At 56.4% G+C, this 21,186-nt stretch overlaps 1 protein-coding gene across 2 annotated transcripts in view; it reads left to right on the top strand.

The window, feature by feature from the left end:
* Window positions 1-21,186, top strand: part of TTC7A (tetratricopeptide repeat domain 7A) — a 119,957-nt gene that overhangs the window by 77,457 nt on the left and 21,314 nt on the right. For both annotated transcript variants that reach the window (XM_012638868.1, XM_012638869.1), the window contains exons 15-17: window positions 2,541-2,701; window positions 17,428-17,544; window positions 20,707-20,804. In XM_012638868.1, the coding sequence (XP_012494322.1) occupies window positions 2,541-2,701; window positions 17,428-17,544; window positions 20,707-20,804 (376 nt within the window). The remainder of the gene's footprint in view (window positions 1-2,540; window positions 2,702-17,427; window positions 17,545-20,706; window positions 20,805-21,186) is intronic.

Raw genomic sequence — 21,186 nt, 5'->3', positions numbered from 1 at the left:
CAGGCCTGACGGCATGAGGGAGCGTGTGTCTCAGGACTAGAAGGAAGAGTCGTACTCGTTCCTTGGCTGCCTGAGTTGTTGGGGGGGACGGGGCTTGAAGAGGGAAAGTCACACTTTCAAAAGTGTCTGTAGGACAATTTCCATGCAGCGTCTCATCCTCATAGCCACCAAAGTAGGTTTGTCCATTATCCTCTTTTTATAGCAGAGGAATTGCAGCTCCGAGAGCTGGGTCCCCTTTGCCCTGAGGTGCCAGCCAGGAAGTGGCAGAGCTAGAAGCCACGCCTCAACCTGACCCCAGAGCCCAGCTCTTGCCACCATAAGCCCAGAAGTAGAAAGGGCTATGTATCTGTCAGTCACACGTTAGGTGGTGTTTGCCATCACCGCGTGGACAGGTTCTGAAAAGAGGGTCTGGTCAGCTCTGCGTCTGTAAGTAGCAGATTGTCTGCCACAGGGCCAGGCCTTCCCCACCCTCCTCCCTCCAGCCTGCTGCAGGGTCCTCTCCCAGCCCCCTCCCTGTCCACACCTGGTCACAGCCTCCACACCTGCCAAGGGCCAGATGATTGAGGGGAGGCAAGGAGGAGGCTGGCCTTTCTGCAGGGTGCAGAGCCTCAAGCCAAGGGTGCTGCTGGATGAAGCAGCAGTGGCGGGGGGGGCGGGGGGGAGGAGACAGCCACCACAGGGAATGTGTGGGGGGGAATCAGGCCAGCCTGGAGGTGCCAGGAATCGCTGAACCCACAGCACAAGCAGAGGCTGGCCTTGACTGGGGTGGGCTTTGAGGCCTGAGGGAGCTCACAGAAGAGCACTGGGTGGGAACGCCTGCTCCCTGCTAACTCGCTCTGCAATGCCGGACCTCTGTGAAAAGACAGAAGGGGTAGAAGATAAACAAGCATTGTCATTTGCAGTAGATGAGCCCTTGTAACCCTCCAGAGAGAGGTAAAGTGTATGACTAATTTGCAGATAAGGGAACTGAGTTCAGAGAGGCAGGAGCGCGGGGGACAAAGACTGGTGAGCAGCAGAGCTGACTAGAACCCAGCTCCATGAATTCACAAACACAGAGTGCCCCAACTGGCCCCAACAAGCAGCGTCAGTCAGTTCAGACAGCAGGCAGTGGGAAGGCTCTGCCCAGGCACGGGCAGCTCAGGGGTGTTGATCAGGGCGCAGAGGCCGGGGGCTCTGGTGTGTTTGGTGGAGAAGAGATTACTGAATCGGGGCAGAGGGCTGCCTTGCAGGTCACGTGGGACTGCGGGACTGTGTGAGCAGCTATTGCGGTCACCAGGACCGGCCAGCCTCTTTTGAAGAAGAGTGTTTACACTGGTGACTGCCAAAATTCTCTCTCCTCCTTAATGCTGTGCAAACTTTTCTCAGACCCTGGCAGGGCTGCGCAGGTTGGGGCACATGGGTGGGGAGCTTTGCTCTCTGAGAGTAGCAACATCCCGGCTGAGCAGTAGGCGGGTGGGGATGCTAAGAGGTGGAATTGGAGGCGAGGAGAGAGGCATTGAGTGTCTCTCACATCTAGGGGAATCTCGGGACCCTTCCTGGGGGATGTGGTCTTTTCAGGAAAAGGGAGCTCCTTAAACCATCCACATCCTCCCTTGAGTCCAGCTATGGGAAGAGAGCCATCCTGCAGGGTGACAGGCAGCTGGGCAGGCCTGAAGCAGTCTCCCTGGTGGATGTGCTGGGGAGTTGAGTGACCCGGTAACTACTTACAGATGGGCCTCAGCCATAGCTGCAAGTCACCAGTGCCCTCAGCATGGAGACCAGTAGGGTGTTGGCAGTCCCACCTGGTGGTTTTGGTGAGCACAGCCCTCCCCTGCTCTACCTGCCCCTCCTGGGCTCGCCTGCTGGGCTGGTGGAGCAGTTGGGGCCTGCCGTCTTTCACGTGGGGCTCGGAAAAAGGAGGCAGCAAACCCAAGCCAGTGAAAGTTGGGACCCATGGGGGCCCCTGGTCTCTGCCCCCTGCCATGAACTCTGCCTGCTGGGAAGAACTTTCCTCTGGCCTCATCCTACCTGTACTGAACGAGGCTTAATAATTATTTGTTGAATTGAAACAAAACACAGGACTAGATTCTGGACAAGCCCCCACTGTGCCCACGGTAGAGGCCAGTCTCCCCCTCTTCTGGGCACTTGCCTCTGCGTGCCTCCCTGCCCGTGGTCAAGCTACACCCCCTGCTCAGAGCACCACCTTTTGGTCTTTCCCCTCCCTCCAGACGGGGCTCCCCTGACCTGTCAGCAGAGATACAGGAAAGCATTTCCATCTCTCCTGGTGACTCCCACTCCTCAGGTTTAGGAAGTGCTTCCTGGCGTCCACCCCAGTCCTTTGTGCTGCACCGTGGACCTGTTCCTCTCTTCCTGAGCGGGACAGCAGACCCCTCCTTGCCAGGCTGTCTGGGGATGTGTTTTGCTGTAGCAGCAACCCTGCCCCAGTGCCCAGGGCTCCCTTGGGTTAAGCCTTGGCACCCTCATCGGCCGGCACCTGGCTCCTGGGTCCCAGGGCAGCGTGTGCCTGAGGAGGGCTCTGAGCTGGTGTGTTCCTTTGGCAGATCTCCAGCGCCATGGAGCAGCTGCAGGAGGCGCTGAAGGTGTGCAGGGATGACGCCCATGCCCTCCACCTGCTGGCGCTGCTCTTCTCTGCCCAGAAGCACTACCAGCACGCCCTGGACATCATTGACATGGCCATCAATGAGCACCCGGAGAACTTCAAGTGGGTGCCCTGGTGACACTGGGGCTGGGGAGAGGGGCTGGTCACCACTGCAGGCACACCTCCCTGGGCGGAGAGACAAGGGGGTGACGACCTGTAGGGTTGGCAGATGGCTGTGGTGTTCTGCACCAGGAGGTGCTGGGTGGGGAGTGGGGTGGTGTCCGGCCTGCGGGGGGTGGTGGACCACAGGAGGGGCTATGCTTGAATGTACATGCGCCAGATGCCCTTCTTCTCAGAGCAGGATTCAAGTTGTGCTTGGCCCAGGTGGTGGTGGGTGGGGCAGAACCTGTACACAGAGGACCTGCTGTCACCATTCCAGCACACTAAGTACAAGGCCATGCTGGGCCAGCCCAGGCACGAGGGTGCATTGCTCAATGGGAGGGAACTAGTGGGAGGTCGCCTTTTGATTTCTGCCCTCCTCCCCTTGGGGGCAAGTAACACTGGATGTAGCAGCCTTTGTGTCTCAGAATCCTGTGCTCCCAAGTGAGGGGCCCCTAAGCACCCCACTCCCACCACATTCCACTTTGGGGTCCAAAGGAAAACCCCATTTAGAACTAGCCCAAGGCTGTCCCACTGAAGACAGCAAGGAAGAAGCTGGGGTCCTGGTTACTTGGAGAGGTAACTCCTGCTGGCAGTGTAAACAGGTTCACAAAGAATCAGGGAAAATTGGTGGGTGCCTTGGTGCTGATGGATGACAGAGGGGGGCTGCAATTGTCCCTGGCCAGGGAGGTTCCCTTCACAGAGGGAACCTGGGCTTCCACCTCCATCCATCCCTAGCCATCAGAGACAGGGCTGACCATGGGGGCCTGGCTCGGGTCTGCCTGTGCCCTTGGCATAGAGGATGCTGTAGGCGATTTAGCTTTTGGCCTTTGCCAGGGTGCTAAGGACTGCTGTGGATGGTGGCTTCCTCCTCGCCAAGGCTTTAAAGAAAGGTGCTTTAGGAGTGGCAGAGTTTCCTAAACGTAAACTGCATAACTCGCCTCACTGAGAAAGGGAGCCGCTGGGACTCATGCTGAGGGCAGGCATTCATCCTGCCAGGCAGCCTGGTCCTCAGCCCAGGGCCCTGGGCGCCCCCTGCTTCCCCTAGCTCAGCCTGACCCTCCCACCGCCCTGGCCCAGGCAGGCCCCACCACTCACAGCCAGGTGTAAGCAGAGTGCACAGCCAACTGGACATAGCCCATCCTTTGTGTTTAAGGGACTTCCCTGATCCTGACCTCTGACCCAGCATTCAAGAGGCTGTTAAAATGGGAATAATTTCACTTAGAAAGGCAGGTAGCTTAGGGAATCCTAAAACACAGTGAAAACTGTGGATAAAGGATTGCACACCTTGTCTCATTGATCCCGTGTGCAGCACGGCACTAGGGGTGGTAACACTTTATCTTACTTTAATTGCTGATGAAAATGCACAGACCAAGGTTCTCCACTCCTGGTGCCAGGACCTTGCTTCCCCACTCCACCCTCGCGCCTGCCTGGAGGGTGTGGCCCCTGCCGCTGGCGTGCGTGCGTGCGTGCGTGTGTGTGTGTGTATGTGTGCGCGCGCGCGCGTGCTCTTGTCAGTTACACTTCTGTGGAAACAGACGGTCCATTGGAGACACAAATGATCCGACAGAAAGGCTCGGAATCTGAGGGTGGGAAAGGGGAGAGCTCCTCGGCCACCCTGGGTCTCTGTGCATGTCCCAGAAGGAGGAAGAGGCTCAGCTCAGCATCGGACGAGGTTTCGTCAGCAAGTCCTTTTTCCACGTGAAATCTCCCATGGAAACTGAGAACGTGAAGCAGGTGGGAGCAGAGCTGTTCCGATGGGCAAAGGAAGGACATTCGCACCGTCCCCCTTGGCCCCTCCTCGGACCCCGGGTCCGGCTGAGGGCGCCTTTCCCTTCCAGCACGTGGCGCGCCGCCCGGCCAGGTGTGGGAAGAAAGGCTGACTCCCTCCTGGGAATCTGCAGCTCAAGCTATGTGAGGTGTGGTAGGGAGTGTGGTCTGTCCAGTGCATGGGGCCAGCCCTCGGGCTCCCCCTCAACTTCCCTGACTCACCCCAGGAGCACCCCCATCCTCCCAGGCTCTTGGAAGCTGTGCCTCTCCATGCGGACCATGTGTGTCCCAGCTGCTGCCCGGCTCCTATGTGCACACCCCGTCCTCCCCTCCTCCCACCCTCGCTCAGGTGGCAGACTGCTTCACCAGGAAATGCTCCACTCACTGACAGTGTCTTTGGGTGGGGGTGTCCTTGCCTTGGAGTTGGTGACTTCCCCAGGAGGCATGTGGGTGGACATCTGGGCCTCCAAGACCCTGGACTTGAACTGTGACATTTCGTGTGTGCTTGCACATACCCGTGGAGAAAGCTTCCAGCACATTTTCAGAGAGGCCTGATCCCCACAAAGGTCGAGGAGCCCTGGTGCAGATTGTGCAGTTGTCAATGTGCAGGGCGATGTGTCCCTGTCTCGGGTGCCTCCCCGAGGCTAGCAAGGAGCTGCCTGGAAAGCAGTGTCCCCGCTTCTGCGGTCAGGAGCCTTAAAGGGGCAGCTTCTGCCGTGGGAACAACTCACCCGTGCAGACAGGGCAGAGCAACTGCAGGGGCTTCCGGAGCGCTGGAGGACGTGGGGCCGGCAACACAGAGTCCACTCCGAGGTCAGAAGGAAAGCATTCGCGTCCCATCCCCTGAGGGATTCTGAGGGTTTGTCTGTTTCCTGTCACTGTAAAGTGCTGTGCTGCAGAGCATCTGGGGACCCGCACATCCTATCCCCAGTAGTGCCTCACTTTTCCCAGTCTGCTTGTCCAAGCGGCAGGGGGGAGGGGGCGGGAAGCGGTTGGGGACCATGAGGAGCTCTGTTTTGATCTGGGTTGTCCCTAAAAGTCTACAAAGCTAAGTAGAAAAAATACAGGGGCTTTTGGCCTCCAGATTTATAAATCTCCGTTGTTTAAAGCAAAAAATGTATATAAATATTGCTTGAGTGGGGGCTGGGGAATCCATCGACCACCCAGCTCTGGTGAGTGGCCGTAGGGTATGACCATGTCTCTTTGCAAATAAGTCGGTTCTGTTCTCCACAGATAAAACCCTGGAGTACAGAAACCCAGGGATTAGCAGGAAATGTCATTGAGTGCATTACGGGTCAGGGATCACTGAAAAATGTCATTGCTTTTCGATTGACACTGTCCTCCTTCCCCAGCTGCTCTCTGCACTGGGGACAAGCCGTGTGTGGCTCCGGCTGTTGCCAAGGCAGTTAATTAAACAACCGGTCCAATAAATATCACTGCAGCGAAACCACAAAAATGAAACCCCCTTTGCCCTGACCTCATTGTCCCCAGCGAGGTCTGTATCTAAAGGACACTTAAAGGCCCCTCGCCAAGGGCCGTGTGGGTAGCTGAGGCCTGTCAGAGGCGTTTCCTTTCTGCAGAGGCCACCAGTGCCTGGGATCCCAGAGCCTGCCTCAGTGAAAGAAGCCGGCAGGCCAGTGTTGGGGGGGTGGCTTTGCCTGTGTCGCTGCTTTGGGAGGCCTGCCATAGGGGAGGAAGACGGTGGGTGGATGGACCCCTGTCCACATAGCTGGTTCCTGCCCTCGAGGTATGTCTGTCCCTGACCTGTGCCACCTGCGCAGCTTGCCCCTCCTCTCCTTGCCTCTGTTTCCTCGTCTGCCCCCGTGTCCACCTGTTTGCGAGGTCTGTTGTGAGACTCACATGAGAGAAAGTTACACGGCCAGTGGACAGCATTGTTTAAGGTGGCAGTGTGCTGGGGCAGAGGCAGCTGCCGGCAAACAGCAGCAGGCTGTAGCCTGGGCCCCGAGGGTGGCAGTGTGTGGGGTAGGCAGCCAGACTGGGCCCTGAGCAGAGGCAGGGGAGGAAGCTCTGGGAAGAGGGTTTTAAGCTCTTTAACTGCACAAGAGGTCACGGTTCCCATACAGGCAGCCTCTAGACCTCCAGAGAAAAACCCATCTTGGTGGAGTCAAACTTGTGAAAAGCCTTCTGAATTCAGGGATTAGAAAGCAAAGCGAAGAGGATCTTGATTTCTGTGCAAGGGGATGACCTTTAGTTAATGGAGCTCAGGTTTAAAAAGGCAAAAACATGATGAGAGTGACGGCCTCTCAGGGACAGCATGAACCTCGCACGATGGGAACCAGACACCCCGCGCAGCTTCCTGAAATTTTGTGGGCTTCTGACTAAGCCCTGGACACATGTGCCAGCCAAGCTGTCCCTGGCCAGCCGGCCAGGACGGCCTGCAGGGGCTTCAGGGGGGTGACAGGCTCCCTGTTCGGGCCTGGGTTCTGGGCCAAGCCGCAGAATGTGAGATGTCCCGTGCAAGCTTGGAGACGCCTTTGCTGTCCTTCTCATTTGGGGTATGGAAGGCAGCTGGGAGGCCCAACCAGGGAGGGGCAGGGGATCGGGTCGAGGGGAACAGGCCACTGATAAGTGTCCTTCCTGAAGCCAGGGGCTCCATGGGGCGATGGTTTTAGGTAACAGATTCCTTGGGTGTTAGTCAGGCCTTGTGTAGTGAAGGTCACCATGGTAACCAAACAAAGTTCCTGGCTAATGATGGGAGCTTTCCAATAACCAGCCTGTCACTCAGTGTTCCCGCCCAGGCCTGGCAGCCAGCCAGGCTGGTTTTGAAAGCCCAGGCCATACATAGGTCGGTAGAGGAGCAAATGGTTTCCCCTTCCTGTCTCCACAGTGGGCAAGGTCGCTGCCCCCCACCCCCTGAATCCCCATCGGTCAGGGTGGCCCCCAGGAGTTTCTGCTGACCCAGCACTGGCCCTAGGGTACTTGGGAAGTCCTGGGGGAAGGTGTTTCGGGGCCCGGAGGCACTCAGCATGCACAGGAACAACATGGCCCTCTCAGCAAGCCAGAGCTTGCACGCGTAAACAAATGGACCGGCCACAGCCATCTGCCCCAGAAAACCTAGACTGTTTTGGAAAATGTTTGAGCTGATAACTAGGCGTTAGCTGGGGCTAGACCTTGACTGAATCCAGTAGAGGCTAAAGTTGGACCTTAAGGGCACCTCTGTGATCTACCGGGCCCTCCTCACCTTCTTTCCAGGTGGCATGTGATACATTTCTAGGGGTGCATTCCCCCGAGCAGAAGGGGTCTGCTAACATTTCTAACTTTAAAGCCAGTGTGTTTATTTGATTTTTCTTATTAGGGACTTGCAGCACATCAAAGGATGCCTAGAATACCAACACTCCAGGGAGGGGGTTGGAATCAAAGGTATTAACACAAACATAGTTTATCACTTTGCTGGGTTCGTTCAACATGCTTGGCTACCACAGCCCCGAAGAGAACACCAGCGATCGGGTAAACTTTCAGGCCATGTGGCTGGAGGAAGTGTTAAGCCGGTTGTAATCACTGGCAGCATCAGCTCCTTCCCCAAAGGTCAGTTCCTCATCAGCTAAGCTGGGTTGACATTCAGCATTTCCCTTCTTTGGTCGTCCCATGAGAGGCTCTGTGATCTCACTCCATGCGACAAGTACCGGTTGTAAGATGTGGTTCTCAGGCTCTGCTTACCTTCAATCCTAGGGGGTAGATGACGTAGGCTGTTCTGTCTCTCTGGGGAAGAGAGGAAGGAGGAAAGGAACACAGATATTTGCAGGTTTTTCCAAAAGGAGGTCTTCATTTGTCTTCTAGAGGTGGTTCTAGCCCTTTGCTTCCTGAAACTTGTTGATGTCCTTGCTTACAGCATAGGCTGCTTACAGCACCGGCACTGTGGCCCAGCACCTGGATCTCTGAGGCAGGGGTGGCCCAGCTCCAGACAAACCTTCTTGCCTCCGGGAGAGGGCCCATGCCAAGAAGCAGGGCTGACCTGCCCTTTGCAGGGGCGGTCCTCAGGTCCTTGGGGGTCTGCTCACAGGGTAAAGAGACTGATACGTTTGCTCCTTTGTGTCTCACACCAGGCTGGAAACCTACCTTTGTTCCACCTATGGGCTTTCTTTGGGGAAGTTCTTCCACCCCTAAATGGTTATGAAAAAAGGCTCCGTGTGGTTTATATTTAAGTCTTTGAAGATCATGAATTTGTGTTTGGAGAGTTGTGTGGAGGTAACTGGGGGTGGCTAAGGTGAGAGAAGCTGAGGCCTGGGGGCTAGTCGGGTCAGCCATCAGTCAGCACAGAACAGATAAGAACACCAGTCACAGGCTGGGCCCGTGGTGTTCGCCAGGTGGGGCGGGGCCTTTCGGGGAAGGAGGAGCTAACTTCAGGAAGCAGAAGCGTTTGGGCTGTTGATTTTGTCAAAGCTTCAAAGTCAGATCACATTAAATGAATTCATTAAGAGGCATGAGGTCATTGTGAGCCTTGAAAGAGCAAGGGACACTGTCAGTGTAATCCTCCAAACCCAAGGAAGAGTAATTGGTTTCAGGGTTAAGAAGAACTGCTACAAAGGGTCCCCTCCTTGTTGGGGATTAGTCTCTGGCAAGGTAGTAAAGCTGGCAGTGACGATGGCCCTTCCCCTTCAGGGAGGTCACTCCTGTTAGAGTCCCTGTAAAACTGTGTGTGAATTTAAACATTTAATTGCTCTGATGGCCTCTTTCCCAGAGTCCGGGAGACCTGTGTTACCCAGCATGGCCCTGGCATCCTGGCCAGCGTCTGGGTGATGACACCTGAGTGGGGCAGGGGTGGGGGGACAGGCTGGCTCCTGCTCGCAGCGGCTGTTCCTTCCACTCTGCCTGCCCCCCTCCTGCCTGCAGGTGGGGTCTCCTGCCCACTCCAGGCCTGGGGGTGCCCTCCTCTCCTCTTTGGCATCCAAATCCTGCCTGTCCTCGGTACACTTTTGTCCTCGAAGCCCCTGAACTTTAAAGCTGAACCACTCAGCTGAGTACCTGATTCTGTTCTTTTGTGTTTCCTAGTTGCCTCTGCATTGTTTGAATTTGGAAGCCCCTTTGGGGCAGAGACTGTGGCCTCTCCTCTGCCACCATCCCGCACTGGGCACCTGGCACACCCCAGGAGACTGTCAGCTTTTTGTTTTTTGAAAGGCAGGGAACACATGGGGATTTGACATCTCACAGCCACAGGGTGCTTTCACACCCCTCACCCTGCTTTTTGTTGTTTTGGTTTGATTTGTTTTTTGGTCTTTACAATACTCCTGTTTTTAAAGTGAAGAAACTAATGGGAAAGTTAGATGATGTCGCATGATCAAGTAGCTGATGAGTGGGGGGTAGGACCCACGCTGGCTGATTGGCAGGAGGACCCAGGGTGCTGGAACCCCAAGAGCATCAGTAACAATAAGAACGGCAGTGTACCTGGGCCCACTCTGTGCCTGGCACTGCTGTGAGCACTTCCCTGCCTTAACTCTGCAATCCTCTCCTCAACCCTAGGAGGGATGGGAACTGTCAGTGTTCCCATTTTACAGATGAGGAAGCGGAGGCACAGAGGGGCCAAGCAGGCAACTGCACGCAATTGGGGCTGGGTAAATAAGAATGAGTGTAAGGGCAGACATGGATTGAACCTTGTGTGCCTTATTTTAACACGACACTCCTCAGGGCAAATAGACACTGTCATTCCCATTTTAGAGATGAGAAACTGAGGTTCTGTCACATGGCCAGAAGAAGGGGCACTTGGGTCACCAGACTGGGACCCTGCTTTTCTGCACCGAGTCTGACTTGGTGCAGCCAGGATGGGCCCACGTCCTGTCGATCCTGTGCTGTGCACAGGCCTGGCCTCCTGGCTGAGGAGTTAGACTTTCCAGGGGCGTGGCTGCCTGACTCAGAGAATAGCCTGCTTTTTCACTCGGTTTTGTGTTTTCTGTAAAAATAGAACTCTTCATTAAAACAGCAGGGCTCAGCCATCAGCTGGAATTACTAATTACTGTCCTTTAAAGAGATAATGCCCCCTCCCGTGCATTCGCCACACCTGCCACCTGCCGCCACCCTTGCTCCCCTCCATGGCGGGCTCCCACGATAGCCAGGAGGAGGCGCCCGGCCCAGGCACGCTCAGGTGGGACCGGCAGGACCGGGAGGATGGAGAGAGGGTTCCACAGGGCACTGCAGCTTCGCTTCCGTGCAGTTGCTCTGATCCCGAGCACACCCCCAGCTTCTAGGCCTCTGTGAGTCCTTGTGACTCAACTTTCCGCTTCCGTTCTTCAGCAAAGATTGTCAAGCGATACGAGGGCAGGCACTGGGGATACAAAGACAAGAAAGAACTGGTCCCTGCCCCATTGAGGGCAGGGTCTCATAGGGAAGACGGATCAGAACGACAAAGCTGCCTGAGGATGCCAGCTCAGTTTTCCTGAGGGGTTACTGTGTACCAGGCACAGCTCTACTTCCCTTAGTGCTCCTGGGCAGTACCGGGACTGTCCCTGCTTTGCAGACAAATTGGCACTATCAGAGAGGTTAAGGCACTTCTAGTGAGCAGCGGAGCCTGAGCATGCCCGCATCATTCGAAGCTGAAGGCCGTGTTCAACGTGCATCCTCCCATTTGACAGGGACTGAGCCACGGCCAGAGGTGGCTCCCCCAGGCACTCGGCAATTACCGTGTTCAGGTGTCTATTGTGGGTACTGAGGATCTACAGGGAGCTGCTGTCAGGAACGGGTGTGGACCCGTTGTGCTCACTGCCCACACAGCCTGTGTCTTTCCCTGCTGCCAGCTCTCTCTGCTGATGTCCCCACAAGAGTGGTGCACAGCCAGGCAGGGGACAGTCTGTGGGGAGGATTGGAGCCCCCAGGTAAGGGGATGGACAAGATGACCTCTGACCCCAGGACAGTGCTTGCTTAGCCAGAGACGTCACAAAAATATCCCCTATTTACAAAATAATTCTTTTCAAAAAAACGTTTTGCAAAGATCATGCTCACCCAGGTCTGAGGAGGCTCACCCTAAGCTCTTTCCTCTTTACAGCAGTGGGAAGAAATTGTTTGTCTCTGCTTCGTATGGGAACAGCTCCAAGTCTTAATCCTTTTGACAAATAATTAGCAGTCTGATCCTGCCCTAGGAGCGCAGAAAGGGAAGAAGAGGAGGCAGATGCCAGCATTCTCTTGGGAACGTCCATCATTAGCCCCCAGCTGGAGCGGTTGGGGAGACGGGCAAAGCGGGTGGCCTGTGGCACAGCCATTTATAACAGGGAGCAGAGACGCCGACCTCGCTGGTCTCTGTCTTCCTCCACAGGAGGGGGCTGCCCAGACAGACCGACAGACCCTGTGGGGCTGAGATGGCTCATGGTTCAGCAGGGCCAGCTGAGTGCTTGTCTGTGCCCCTGGGTGCTGGATCGTGCATGCAGGTGTGGGGGGTGGGAGGGTGGTGGCAGGTCCCCACCTCTGATGAAAGCACAGTGATAGATGAGGTGGGTGGTTAGGATGGTGGCTGAGGGGGCACCAAGCCTGGCGTGGGGGTGGCCAGCATGGACTGCCGAAGGCTCTGGTGGCATTCTCAGGAGGGCTTCTCTCTGTGCTGGGACTCCCTGCTGGGACCAGGGCAGGCGGGCAGCATGGTTTGGATGATGCTGCGGAGAGTGCCAGGAACAAGGCGTCTCAGGACTGAGACTCTCCCTCCCCAGCCCCAGCAGCGGGGACGGAGCACATGGCGTGTTTACATGACCCTTGCTCCTCCCCTCCCCACAGGGGACACTGACTGTCACATCTTTCTTCAGATACTTACAGTGTGGCAAGGGCGTTCGGCCTTAAAAGACCTGTGTTTATTTCACATGGGCTTCCACAGCTTAAGACAGGAAAATGCTCGCAAGAGGGCGTCACAGCCAGTGATGCTTTGCCTAGGACCCTGTGGCTCTTGCACCCCCTCCCATCCTCCTCCCATCCTCTTCCCGTCACAAGTCCGTCTTTGGTCCTAGAGGCGACAGGCCTAACTGAACAGGCCAGAAGCTCAAGGGCTTTCTGAGTGTCTTCAGAGTGCTCTGCCTGGAAGCTTCTTTGTGGGGTCTGGTAGGCCTGCGGTTTCAAAGCAGGAGGCCCTCTCCCGAGCACCAGGCGGCCATGTGCAGCTGTGGCGTTTCTCAGCTGCCGCTCTTAAGTCATCACAGTTCAGCCTGGTGGGAGTCCTGTGGGACAGGTGACTTCACTCCCATTTACAGGTGTGGAACCCGTGACAGCAGAGCTGGCACTTTGGCTTGGGTTTCTGACTCCTGGGCCAGTGTGTGCTCACTCTGAGTGACGTTGCAGTACAGGGTTTGAGGACAGTAATGTGGCCATTCCTCTCGTGGACTCCACTCCTCGTCAGAGTTCGAGAATATTGAAGGGCCTGTAGATTCTGGTATTCAGGCATTCCCGTCTCAGAGATGCTCCTCAGTTATATTATGCTATTGGCTGTGCCTAGTGACTGTCCCCTGGGATGAAGACCCCCAGTCAGGAGGAGCCAGAAACCTCCATGTGGTGCCCCGGCCCACTGTTCCTCCCCAGGCCCTGCTCTCGTGTGGGGTAAAATTTTGCCTCTGGACAGTTTGAAATAGAATTGGCTAGCGCTCTGCCTGTTGCTGTGTGAGGAATCAGGTGAACAGACATCGCGTGCTCAGTGCCGTGCCAGGACCCGGGGAAGGGAGGCAGGCCCTGTCCTGCAGGTACTTGCCGGCCAGGTGGGACGCACAATGGGGCACAGGTGGTCTTAACCTCTGTGCACAGGACTGGCCGCGACTGTTTCTAGAGTGTCTGACTTTAAAAATGCTTGACATAAGTTTATCTTTATTATTAAACTCTTAAGCCTAAGTAGCAAAAAAAATTATATATACAGCAAGAGAGGGGAGAATGGCTTCTCTCCACCCTTCCAGGTCCTTTGGCTGGGCTATGAATTAAAGTGACATAAAACACATTAACAGGAGAAAAACCATGTTTAATTATATGCGTGTGCACTGCAGTCCTACAAAATATGAGACTCAAAGAAGCGCCAGATGATTGAAGCTTATATAGCATCCTGAGCTACAGAAAGGAATAGGGGCTTGGAGCTTCTTGCGGGGGGATGGCGACATAAGTTATGGGCGGATGAGGGGAGAACATGTGTGGTGAATACAGGTTGTCTTGTTCTGCAGGTAAAGTCTCTTGGATAATAAAAGTTGTCTGGGGCAGCCCTCTTCCTGATACAGATACTTTTACTAATATAGATTTCCTTTATAGACGTCAATTTCTTTTACAAAAGGACAGCTTTTCAGATCTACTCCTGTGTCTGCAGTTTCTCAGAATAACCAGCCCAAAATATGCCAAAGTGTATTTTGAGGTGGCATATTCTGGTCTCCAACAGTCATATTTTGGGGTGGTGTGTCCTGAGCCCCAACAATATGTATATAAAATGTAATTAGGTGCTAACTGGACACAGTCCCAGACATTCAGAGGAGGACAGGGTGGTCACATAGGGACTTCTTGGAGGAGGACTAGAACCACGGGATCGAAATAGTGGTTTTTTTAAGCCTCAGAATCCTTTATTCAAGTGACATTATAGACTCATTCGGTATATGAGACAGGTGAGCAAGGCGCCGGGCTCCTCAGGAGGGTGCGGGGCCCAGGCTTGCCCACTCTGTCTCCAGCCCCCACTGCCAGCAGCCTCCCCAAGGCCCACCCGGGAAGCACAGCATGCTGGTGGGGCTGTGGCCACAGCTCTGACTCCCCTGTGGGGGCCCAGAGGCATTGCCTGTTAGCCACAATGGCACACCAGGGCTCCGTCAGGCTTTCTGAGAACTGGGCCAAGAGTGTGTGGGCGGCAGGATGGAGAGGTGCCCTGTGCTGCTTAGCCGGAAGAGCGGCTGAGTTGCTCGCTCCGAGGGAGTGGAGTTGCTTGCAGATCCCTGCTGGAGCGGGGAGAGAATTCAGCAGTGAACTAGAGGCAAGCCGGCAGGGGTACATATAACCACATCCTGACTTAATGCAGACTGTCCTGGAGGCGGGTGCACAGCCCCTATGGGGACACACAGAGAAAGTCAGAGGGCGGCATCTGGTTAGGAAGGGTGAGTGTCAGCAGAGGGCACGACGCAGAGCAAAGCACAGGTGAGTCCAGGAGCCTGTCCTGAGGTTCAGGGAGCTGCTAATACCCACGTGATCAGCGCACACATGCCCAAGGTCATGGGGACAGTGCAGGAATGCAAGGTGGAGCCAGAACAGGAAGGCTGTGAAGGCCACGCAGAAGTGCTTGGATGGCAGACGTGGACATCCGGGGCAGGGCTCTTGGTGGAGGAAGATCCCTCTGGCGGTGCTCAATTGCCAGACCAAGGAACTCTCAGGAGCTAATCTGGAGCCTCCCAGGATCTGGGAGTGAAGGATCAGACCAAGGGTAACTGTTGGAGCACTTGTCCCAGCCCAAAAAGGATGTGGTTGGATTGAGAAATTCCGCTCTGGGCCACTCATGCTAATGGAATGTCAGTGGCTGCAAAGCTACAGCCTGGATTGGTAGAAGTTACTGCGATGCCAGCTCAGCTTTTGGCCACTTCTGCTCTAAGCACGTGGTGTGGTCGGGTCTGCCATGGACCCAGTGACCCTCAGGGATGCAGGGAGCAGCACCGAGAAGGGGGCTCTGGCAGGGAGAAGCATGCTGCAGAGGAGTGTGCGGAGAGCCGGGGGAATGCTGCAGAGCTGGCCTGTGCGGGAGCTGCCCCTGGGAACCTGCCCGGCACAGGGGACTCTGCTGCTCTGGCTGCCTAAAGGAGGGGCTTTCCTGCCTCGCCAAACACCTACTGCTCCAACCTGCTGCTCCCTCCACACCCCATGTGTTTCCTTTCACCCACTCCCCCCCTGCTTCCCACCAGCTCTAGCAAGACCCCTTCTCTGTTCTCTCTTTGCACTGAGTCTGATCCAAAAATACAGCCCTCGATTCTCTGGGCAGTGTGTCATTTATAGCACTCTAATTGTTGCCTTGAGAACAGACATTGTGTGCTCTTCTTCATATTCCCCAAAGCACAGGCTCCTAATCCCTGTGGAGTGTTGGACCCTTTGCACCTCTGGTAAAGGAGGGTACAGGTGGGAGGCCCAATTCCCCCAGTGGCTGCCCCCTAGTCAGCCCTGCTCAGGGGTGTGCCCTGTGCCGCCGTGTGCCAGGCCTGTGCAGTCCACGCTGGGGGACCTCGGTCTCTGCCCTCGGGACCTTATGGGCCATCTAGGTGGTCATTAGTCGATGTTCCAAGAAGGGTGCAGGCCAACCTGAGAGGTGGGATTTACAGTCAGGCTCGGCAGGGGGGTGAAGTGGCAGGGAGGGGCCGTGTCAAGGGAGCAACCTATATGCAGGGGCAGGAAAGGCATTTTTGAGGAATAGTGAGGAGGAAGAATAATACTTGTCCAGAAACTCCCTCTTCTGAAAAGAGGACTGGGGCAAATGTCACCTTCTTCATTCTCTACCAACAAGTCACAACCTAAGAGAGACGGGTGTGAAAAGAAAGGAGCAGAGTACAGACATCAAAGTCCTTTATGAGGCTGGAGGCCCCGGTCTCGGGGCAGAGAGGGAGGCCAGGACCCCAGCGGAGGGGCAGGTCAGAGGGGCAGCCCCAGGTGTAGGCCTGGCTTCCCTGAGCAGGGCCTGCCCCTTCCTGCTGCCTGAGAAGTCAGGGTGGGGCCCCCAGAGGGGAAGGCCTGTGTGCCGCTGCCAGGTGGGTCAGCAGAACCTCCAGGCAGCAGTCAGGTTCAGGCCTGGCAGTCCCAATGCTGTGGATCAAGGGGCCTCACTCGTCCCCGCTCGGTGAGAACTGGGAACCGCAGCCTCACTGGCCTTGGTGGCTTAGCCACTCCTGCAGGTGGCACAGGTGGCCGGTGTGCGTCAGTACTGCTGGCAGTACCAGGGAGGAAATACCACCCTCCTTCCATCCTGGGTGCTAAATAGCAGCTGCCTGGACCCCTCCTCCAGGACCCCCAGACCTCCCAGCAACTGAAGGGCCAACGCCTGGCACAGCAGGGCCTCCAGGGCTGCACCTCAGTCCTTGGTGAGCGGGTGTTCTCATTGGTCTGGGTGAAATCCTTTGGCTGTCCCCGCTGTGTCCAGGACAGAGAGAGGGAGCCACACACCCTTCCTGGGGTCCTGCCTCCAGGTGGGACCAGCCCCTCCTTCCAGCCATTGTAAGGGCCACATCCCCACACTGGTCTTAGCTCAGAGGACTTCAGCTTTTCAGGTTGAAAGAAATTCTGAAGTTGCTCGCTCTCATTGCACAGTAGCGATTTGAATAGGATTTCACGTTGCTTTAATCCTATGGATTATGTAAGGGGAGCTGGCTATTTTGGGAAATTCAAGGAAGAATCCTTTGATAAAGTATGACACCATCTTCCTCATGTATCCGGGGGCAGGAAACAGAGTTTGCGGTTCCACTTAGGGGTACTTAACGGGGCCCCTACTGTGTGCTGCCAAGGTAGAAAGCAGGACTCTGGCCCAGGGGACCTCCTCACCATCCCTGGCTTGACCTCACTCTGACTCAGAGTGGCTTTCTGGGTGGGTCTCCTATCCGAGGCCTGTCCCGGGCCCTGTGGGGCAGCTAAGGATAAAGCCTGGCCACGTGTTTGAGGACACAGGACAATGCTTGGCTGAGGATGTAGGGAGGAAGAGCAAACCAAGAAAGACCAGTAATCGCCCCCGACCTTGCTTCAGAGGTGGGCAAGAAAGCGTTTGGTCAGGGGACACGTGGAGCGAGCACTGACGAGTGCAGGAGAGTGCTGTGTGCTTTGGCAGCCAAGATGGGGAGAAACAGGCACAGGGAGAAAGCAAGTGGTCCCAGGATCGGCAGAGGCTGCCACACCCAGGGAACCCTGCCTCCTGTTTGCTGGGGAGGGGGCAGGTGGGGGTGCTGGGCTGGGGCAGAATCCCCAGGTGAGAGGCTGCCCTTGCCAGGGCGTGCTGACGGCCACTGTCCCCACAGCCTGATGTTCACCAAAGTGAAGCTGGAGCAGGTACTGAAAGGCCCGGAGGAAGCCCTCGTGACCTGCAGACAGATGCTGCAGCTGTGGCAGACCCTGTACAACTTCTCCCAGCTGGGGTGAGTGGCTGTCATTGTCCCTTGGGTTGCCAGAGGGTGGTTGTCGAGGCAACAGACCACAGCTGAGTGGCCACCATGCCTGGCAAGATAGGGATGGCGAGAGTGTGGAACTTAACGATCATGGGGCTTTTCACATCTGTGGGCCAATTGTGACCTCTTACAGTCTTCTGTGAAGTGCATAAGACCCTATTTAGGAAATTGAAGTTCACAGTGGGAGGAGGAAAGAGAAATCATTGTTGAGCACTGTGCCAGGTGTTGGGCTTGTTGCTTTATCGTATACACGATCAGATTTTATTCACAGCCCAGTGAGGAAACTGAGACTCAGAGACCTTATGGAATTTTCCAGAGTCACTTGCCTGGTGAGTGCTAGTGCTAGACTTGGACCCAGGTCTCCTGACTCCCAGTCCACGGAGGCTGTCACTTCTTTCCCGATTCCATATGGAGGCTAGAAGAGGAGGAGGAGATGGCGGGGTCCTGAAGAGCCACCATGCTGCTCCCCAGTCACCACAATCTCCATGCATCCTCTCTCCTGCTGTAGTCCCTGGGCTGGCATCTGGGTTTTTCCTGGGCCAGAGCAGGGCACTCTTGTCTGGGCTGAATCTGCAGAATGTGTTTGCTGAAACCGAGTGGGACGCCTGGGCTCAGCCTGTGCAGCCCAAAGGGAAAGGGGCCTCGTGCAGAGTGGGCACGCTGCCCCTTTCTGGTCCCCTGGTCCCCAAGCCCTCCCCTTCTCTGGGATTGCTAGCTGTGTCATCTCTCCAAGGCCTCAGGGGACCCTACTCTAGTGGGTGTTTGCATTTTCACAGGGACTTTGGGTGCCCAGGCGGCTTTCAAATTTCCAGAACGTCTCCAGTGGTGAAATTTAAGGGGAGGCCCCAGGGCGATCAGATGGGGTAAAACACCCTGGACAGGGTCAGCCCTCACTTTGCAGGCCTGTGAGCCTGGGAGGTGCCTGGGCAGAGCAGGACCAGTGGGTGGAAGCTGCCAGAAGGAGGCTCTGGGGTGAGGGACTTTTCAGAAAGGGAATGGGAGGCCACCTGGCAGCTTGGTGGCCTGAGGGCAAGGGCCAGACCCTGATGTAAGGGGACTGCATTCAGATGCCCCTTGATCGCCTGCTGCCTGCTGAGGCCACTGGGGCAGGTACACAGCTGGTCCCCTTCCGCAGAGCGGCCCTCCACTGGCTGTTCCCTATCCGCATCCTCATCTGGATGGCTGATGTGTGCTCATCTACGTGGTCAGTGGTCAGTCGTTGTGGGGCCCTTCTGAGCTGCAGCTTTGTCTCTAGCATTAAAGGGCCACCTTGCCTCCCTGGGAGCAGCAGAGCCACAGGGCTGCCAGAGCTTATCACAACAGGGAGCCCCTGGGCACCTCTCCTGGGCTTCCCATCTGGGATAGGGCAGGACTACCTGGACCAGAAGCCTGGACGCAGAACCTCCTGGCTTTCCCAGGAGACAGGGAGGATTCTTTCCTGAATCTGGAGCCACAGATCAGAAACTAGGGCTTATAAAATCAGGTTTTGGGCAGCCAAGGATCAAGACCAGAATCCACAACCTGCAGGTCTGGCCTACCCTACCACCTCCCACACCCCGCCCCCCAGTGGCCCTACCTCCCACTGAACTCCCTGGCATACCCCTTCCTCCATTCTGCCTGGCCAGTCCCACGCTGCTGGTCTAAAGTTGTAATCACCCCTCAGGCCCTATCCAGATGCCCCTCCTTATGGAGCCACCAGACACCCAGCTCTAAACTGCTTCAGCTCGTCACTGTCCTTGTGGGTCTCTGCTAATTGCTCAACTTGGACTGTCTCTTCTGCCCAGCCGGCTGTGAGGTTCTGTGAGGTTGGGACCATGCCTGGCATTGGCCTAGAGCCAGGCAGCAAGTAGTCCCCCACATGGACTGCTTCTGGGGCCCTAGGAGAGGTCCCTTCATGGATGGCAGAGAAAGTAGGATAGGAGGCGGGATCTGTGGATCTGGCCCGGGTCAGCACCTGCCCATGCATCTCGTTTGCTCCCCACAGCAACCTGTGAGATGGACGTTATCACGCCCATTTTCAGGATGAGAAAACTAAGACTTAGAAAGGTCAAGTAGCCTTGCTGAGGATCATAAAGCTAAGGAGGGTGTCCTGTGCATTTAACCTTGTGTTCCTGGCTCTTTTGCACCAGGCTCAGGTGCCACCTGGGGATGGGAGGAAGGTGGCAGAGGAAGGGAACCAGCCCGAGCTCTTAGATGGCTTCTTCTAGTCCCACTGAGTTGGCTGTGCAGCCACAGCCCCAAGCTGGGGCCAGTGTGAGCTTGAGTTAGGATGGCAAGGACACCCCGGAGCTTGGCACTCTTTGCGGGACCATCGTCTTGGTGGCCCTCTGAAGAGAAGAAGCCAGGAAGAAGTCTCTGGCCCAGGCTGGGCCTGCCTTCCCCTCTCCTGCACCTTCTGCCTCGATCCTCCTCTAAGTTTCCCCAACCAGCAGGATCAAGGCTCAGGGGCTTCGTCCGCAGTGGGAAGGGGCTGGCTGGGGGCTGACTGTGCCCCACGATGGCCACAGTGGGCTGTGCTGCCTTTCTCAGCTGGTGGCTCCTTCCTGGCTCTCCCTACCTCCCACTCTGAGAAAAGAGGACTTTTCCCCCTCCCGCCACCAGTAGTATGGGAGCTGGGGAATTGGGGGCAGGAGTTGTTTAATCTGCCACCCCAGGGGCCCCCTTGCCTCCTCTGGGGCTACCCTGGCTGCCCAAGGAAGGGGAGCCTGAGGCGGGGAGTGGCATCTGGGCCCTCCTCCCGTGGGGATGGGCTGGGGCACTCCTGGTGCCCTGGGAAGACCAGGCTTTCCTTGAAAGCCAGTCCCCGGGCCCCGCTCTCTGCCTAACACTCTGCTAGATGTTGTGAGGGCAAACAAAAGATAGAAAAGACCTCACCCTGGCCTGGAGAGCTTCTGGCCTCACCCACGTCAGAGGAGAGCGTAGACAGTAGGAGAGTTTCCAGTCCTCAGCCTGTGTGGCCCGGACCCGTGCTGACCTGTCCTGCCTCTCTAGTGGTCTTCGTGCTTCCCAGTGACTTGGGCTCTGTTCTTGGGCCTGAACTCTCAGCACCCCAAAGCTGCCTTCTAGTGAGGCTGCCTGGTCCTCCCTGCCAGCCCTCTGCCTCACTGGGCCCTGCCCTCCCTTGCCTTCCAGAGGCCTAGAAAAGGACGGTAGCCTCGCTGAGGGCCTCACAATGAAGAAGCAGAGTGGCATGCACCTGACCTTGCCCGATGCCCACGATGCAGACTCTGGTAAGAACATGTCTGGGGGCAGCTGTCTGTGTGGGCCCATGGCACGCTTCTCCCAGCCTGAAAGCGCTAATGGGGAGTGGCGTCTGCCCAGCCCGGCCAAACCCACCACCACTCCTTGCCGGCTGCTGCTCAAGGGCCTTGGTGCGGAGGAGCTACCCTCAGGCGTGTTTCAGGGCTGACCTTGGCTCTGAGTAGGGCTGGCTGCTGGCCCTGGCGGGCGATGGGCAGCTGGAGAGGGCAGGGGTGAAGAGGAGGGCCGGGGTCGGAAAGATGGCTGCGGAGCACAGAAACTCTGTCCCCTTAGGCTAAAGTCAGAGGCCACAGTCCACACAGTATCCTCAGCAGATCAAGTCAAATAGAAAGGAATGGGCTGAGTTGTTTA

This window comes from Propithecus coquereli, unplaced genomic scaffold (assembly GCF_000956105.1).
Source record: "Propithecus coquereli isolate 6110/MARCELLA unplaced genomic scaffold, Pcoq_1.0 Scaffold136, whole genome shotgun sequence".
Classification (NCBI taxonomy): Eukaryota; Metazoa; Chordata; class Mammalia; order Primates; family Indriidae; genus Propithecus; species Propithecus coquereli.
Note: the sequence above shows the minus strand (reverse complement) of the source record. Positions and strands in the feature narration are given on the sequence as shown.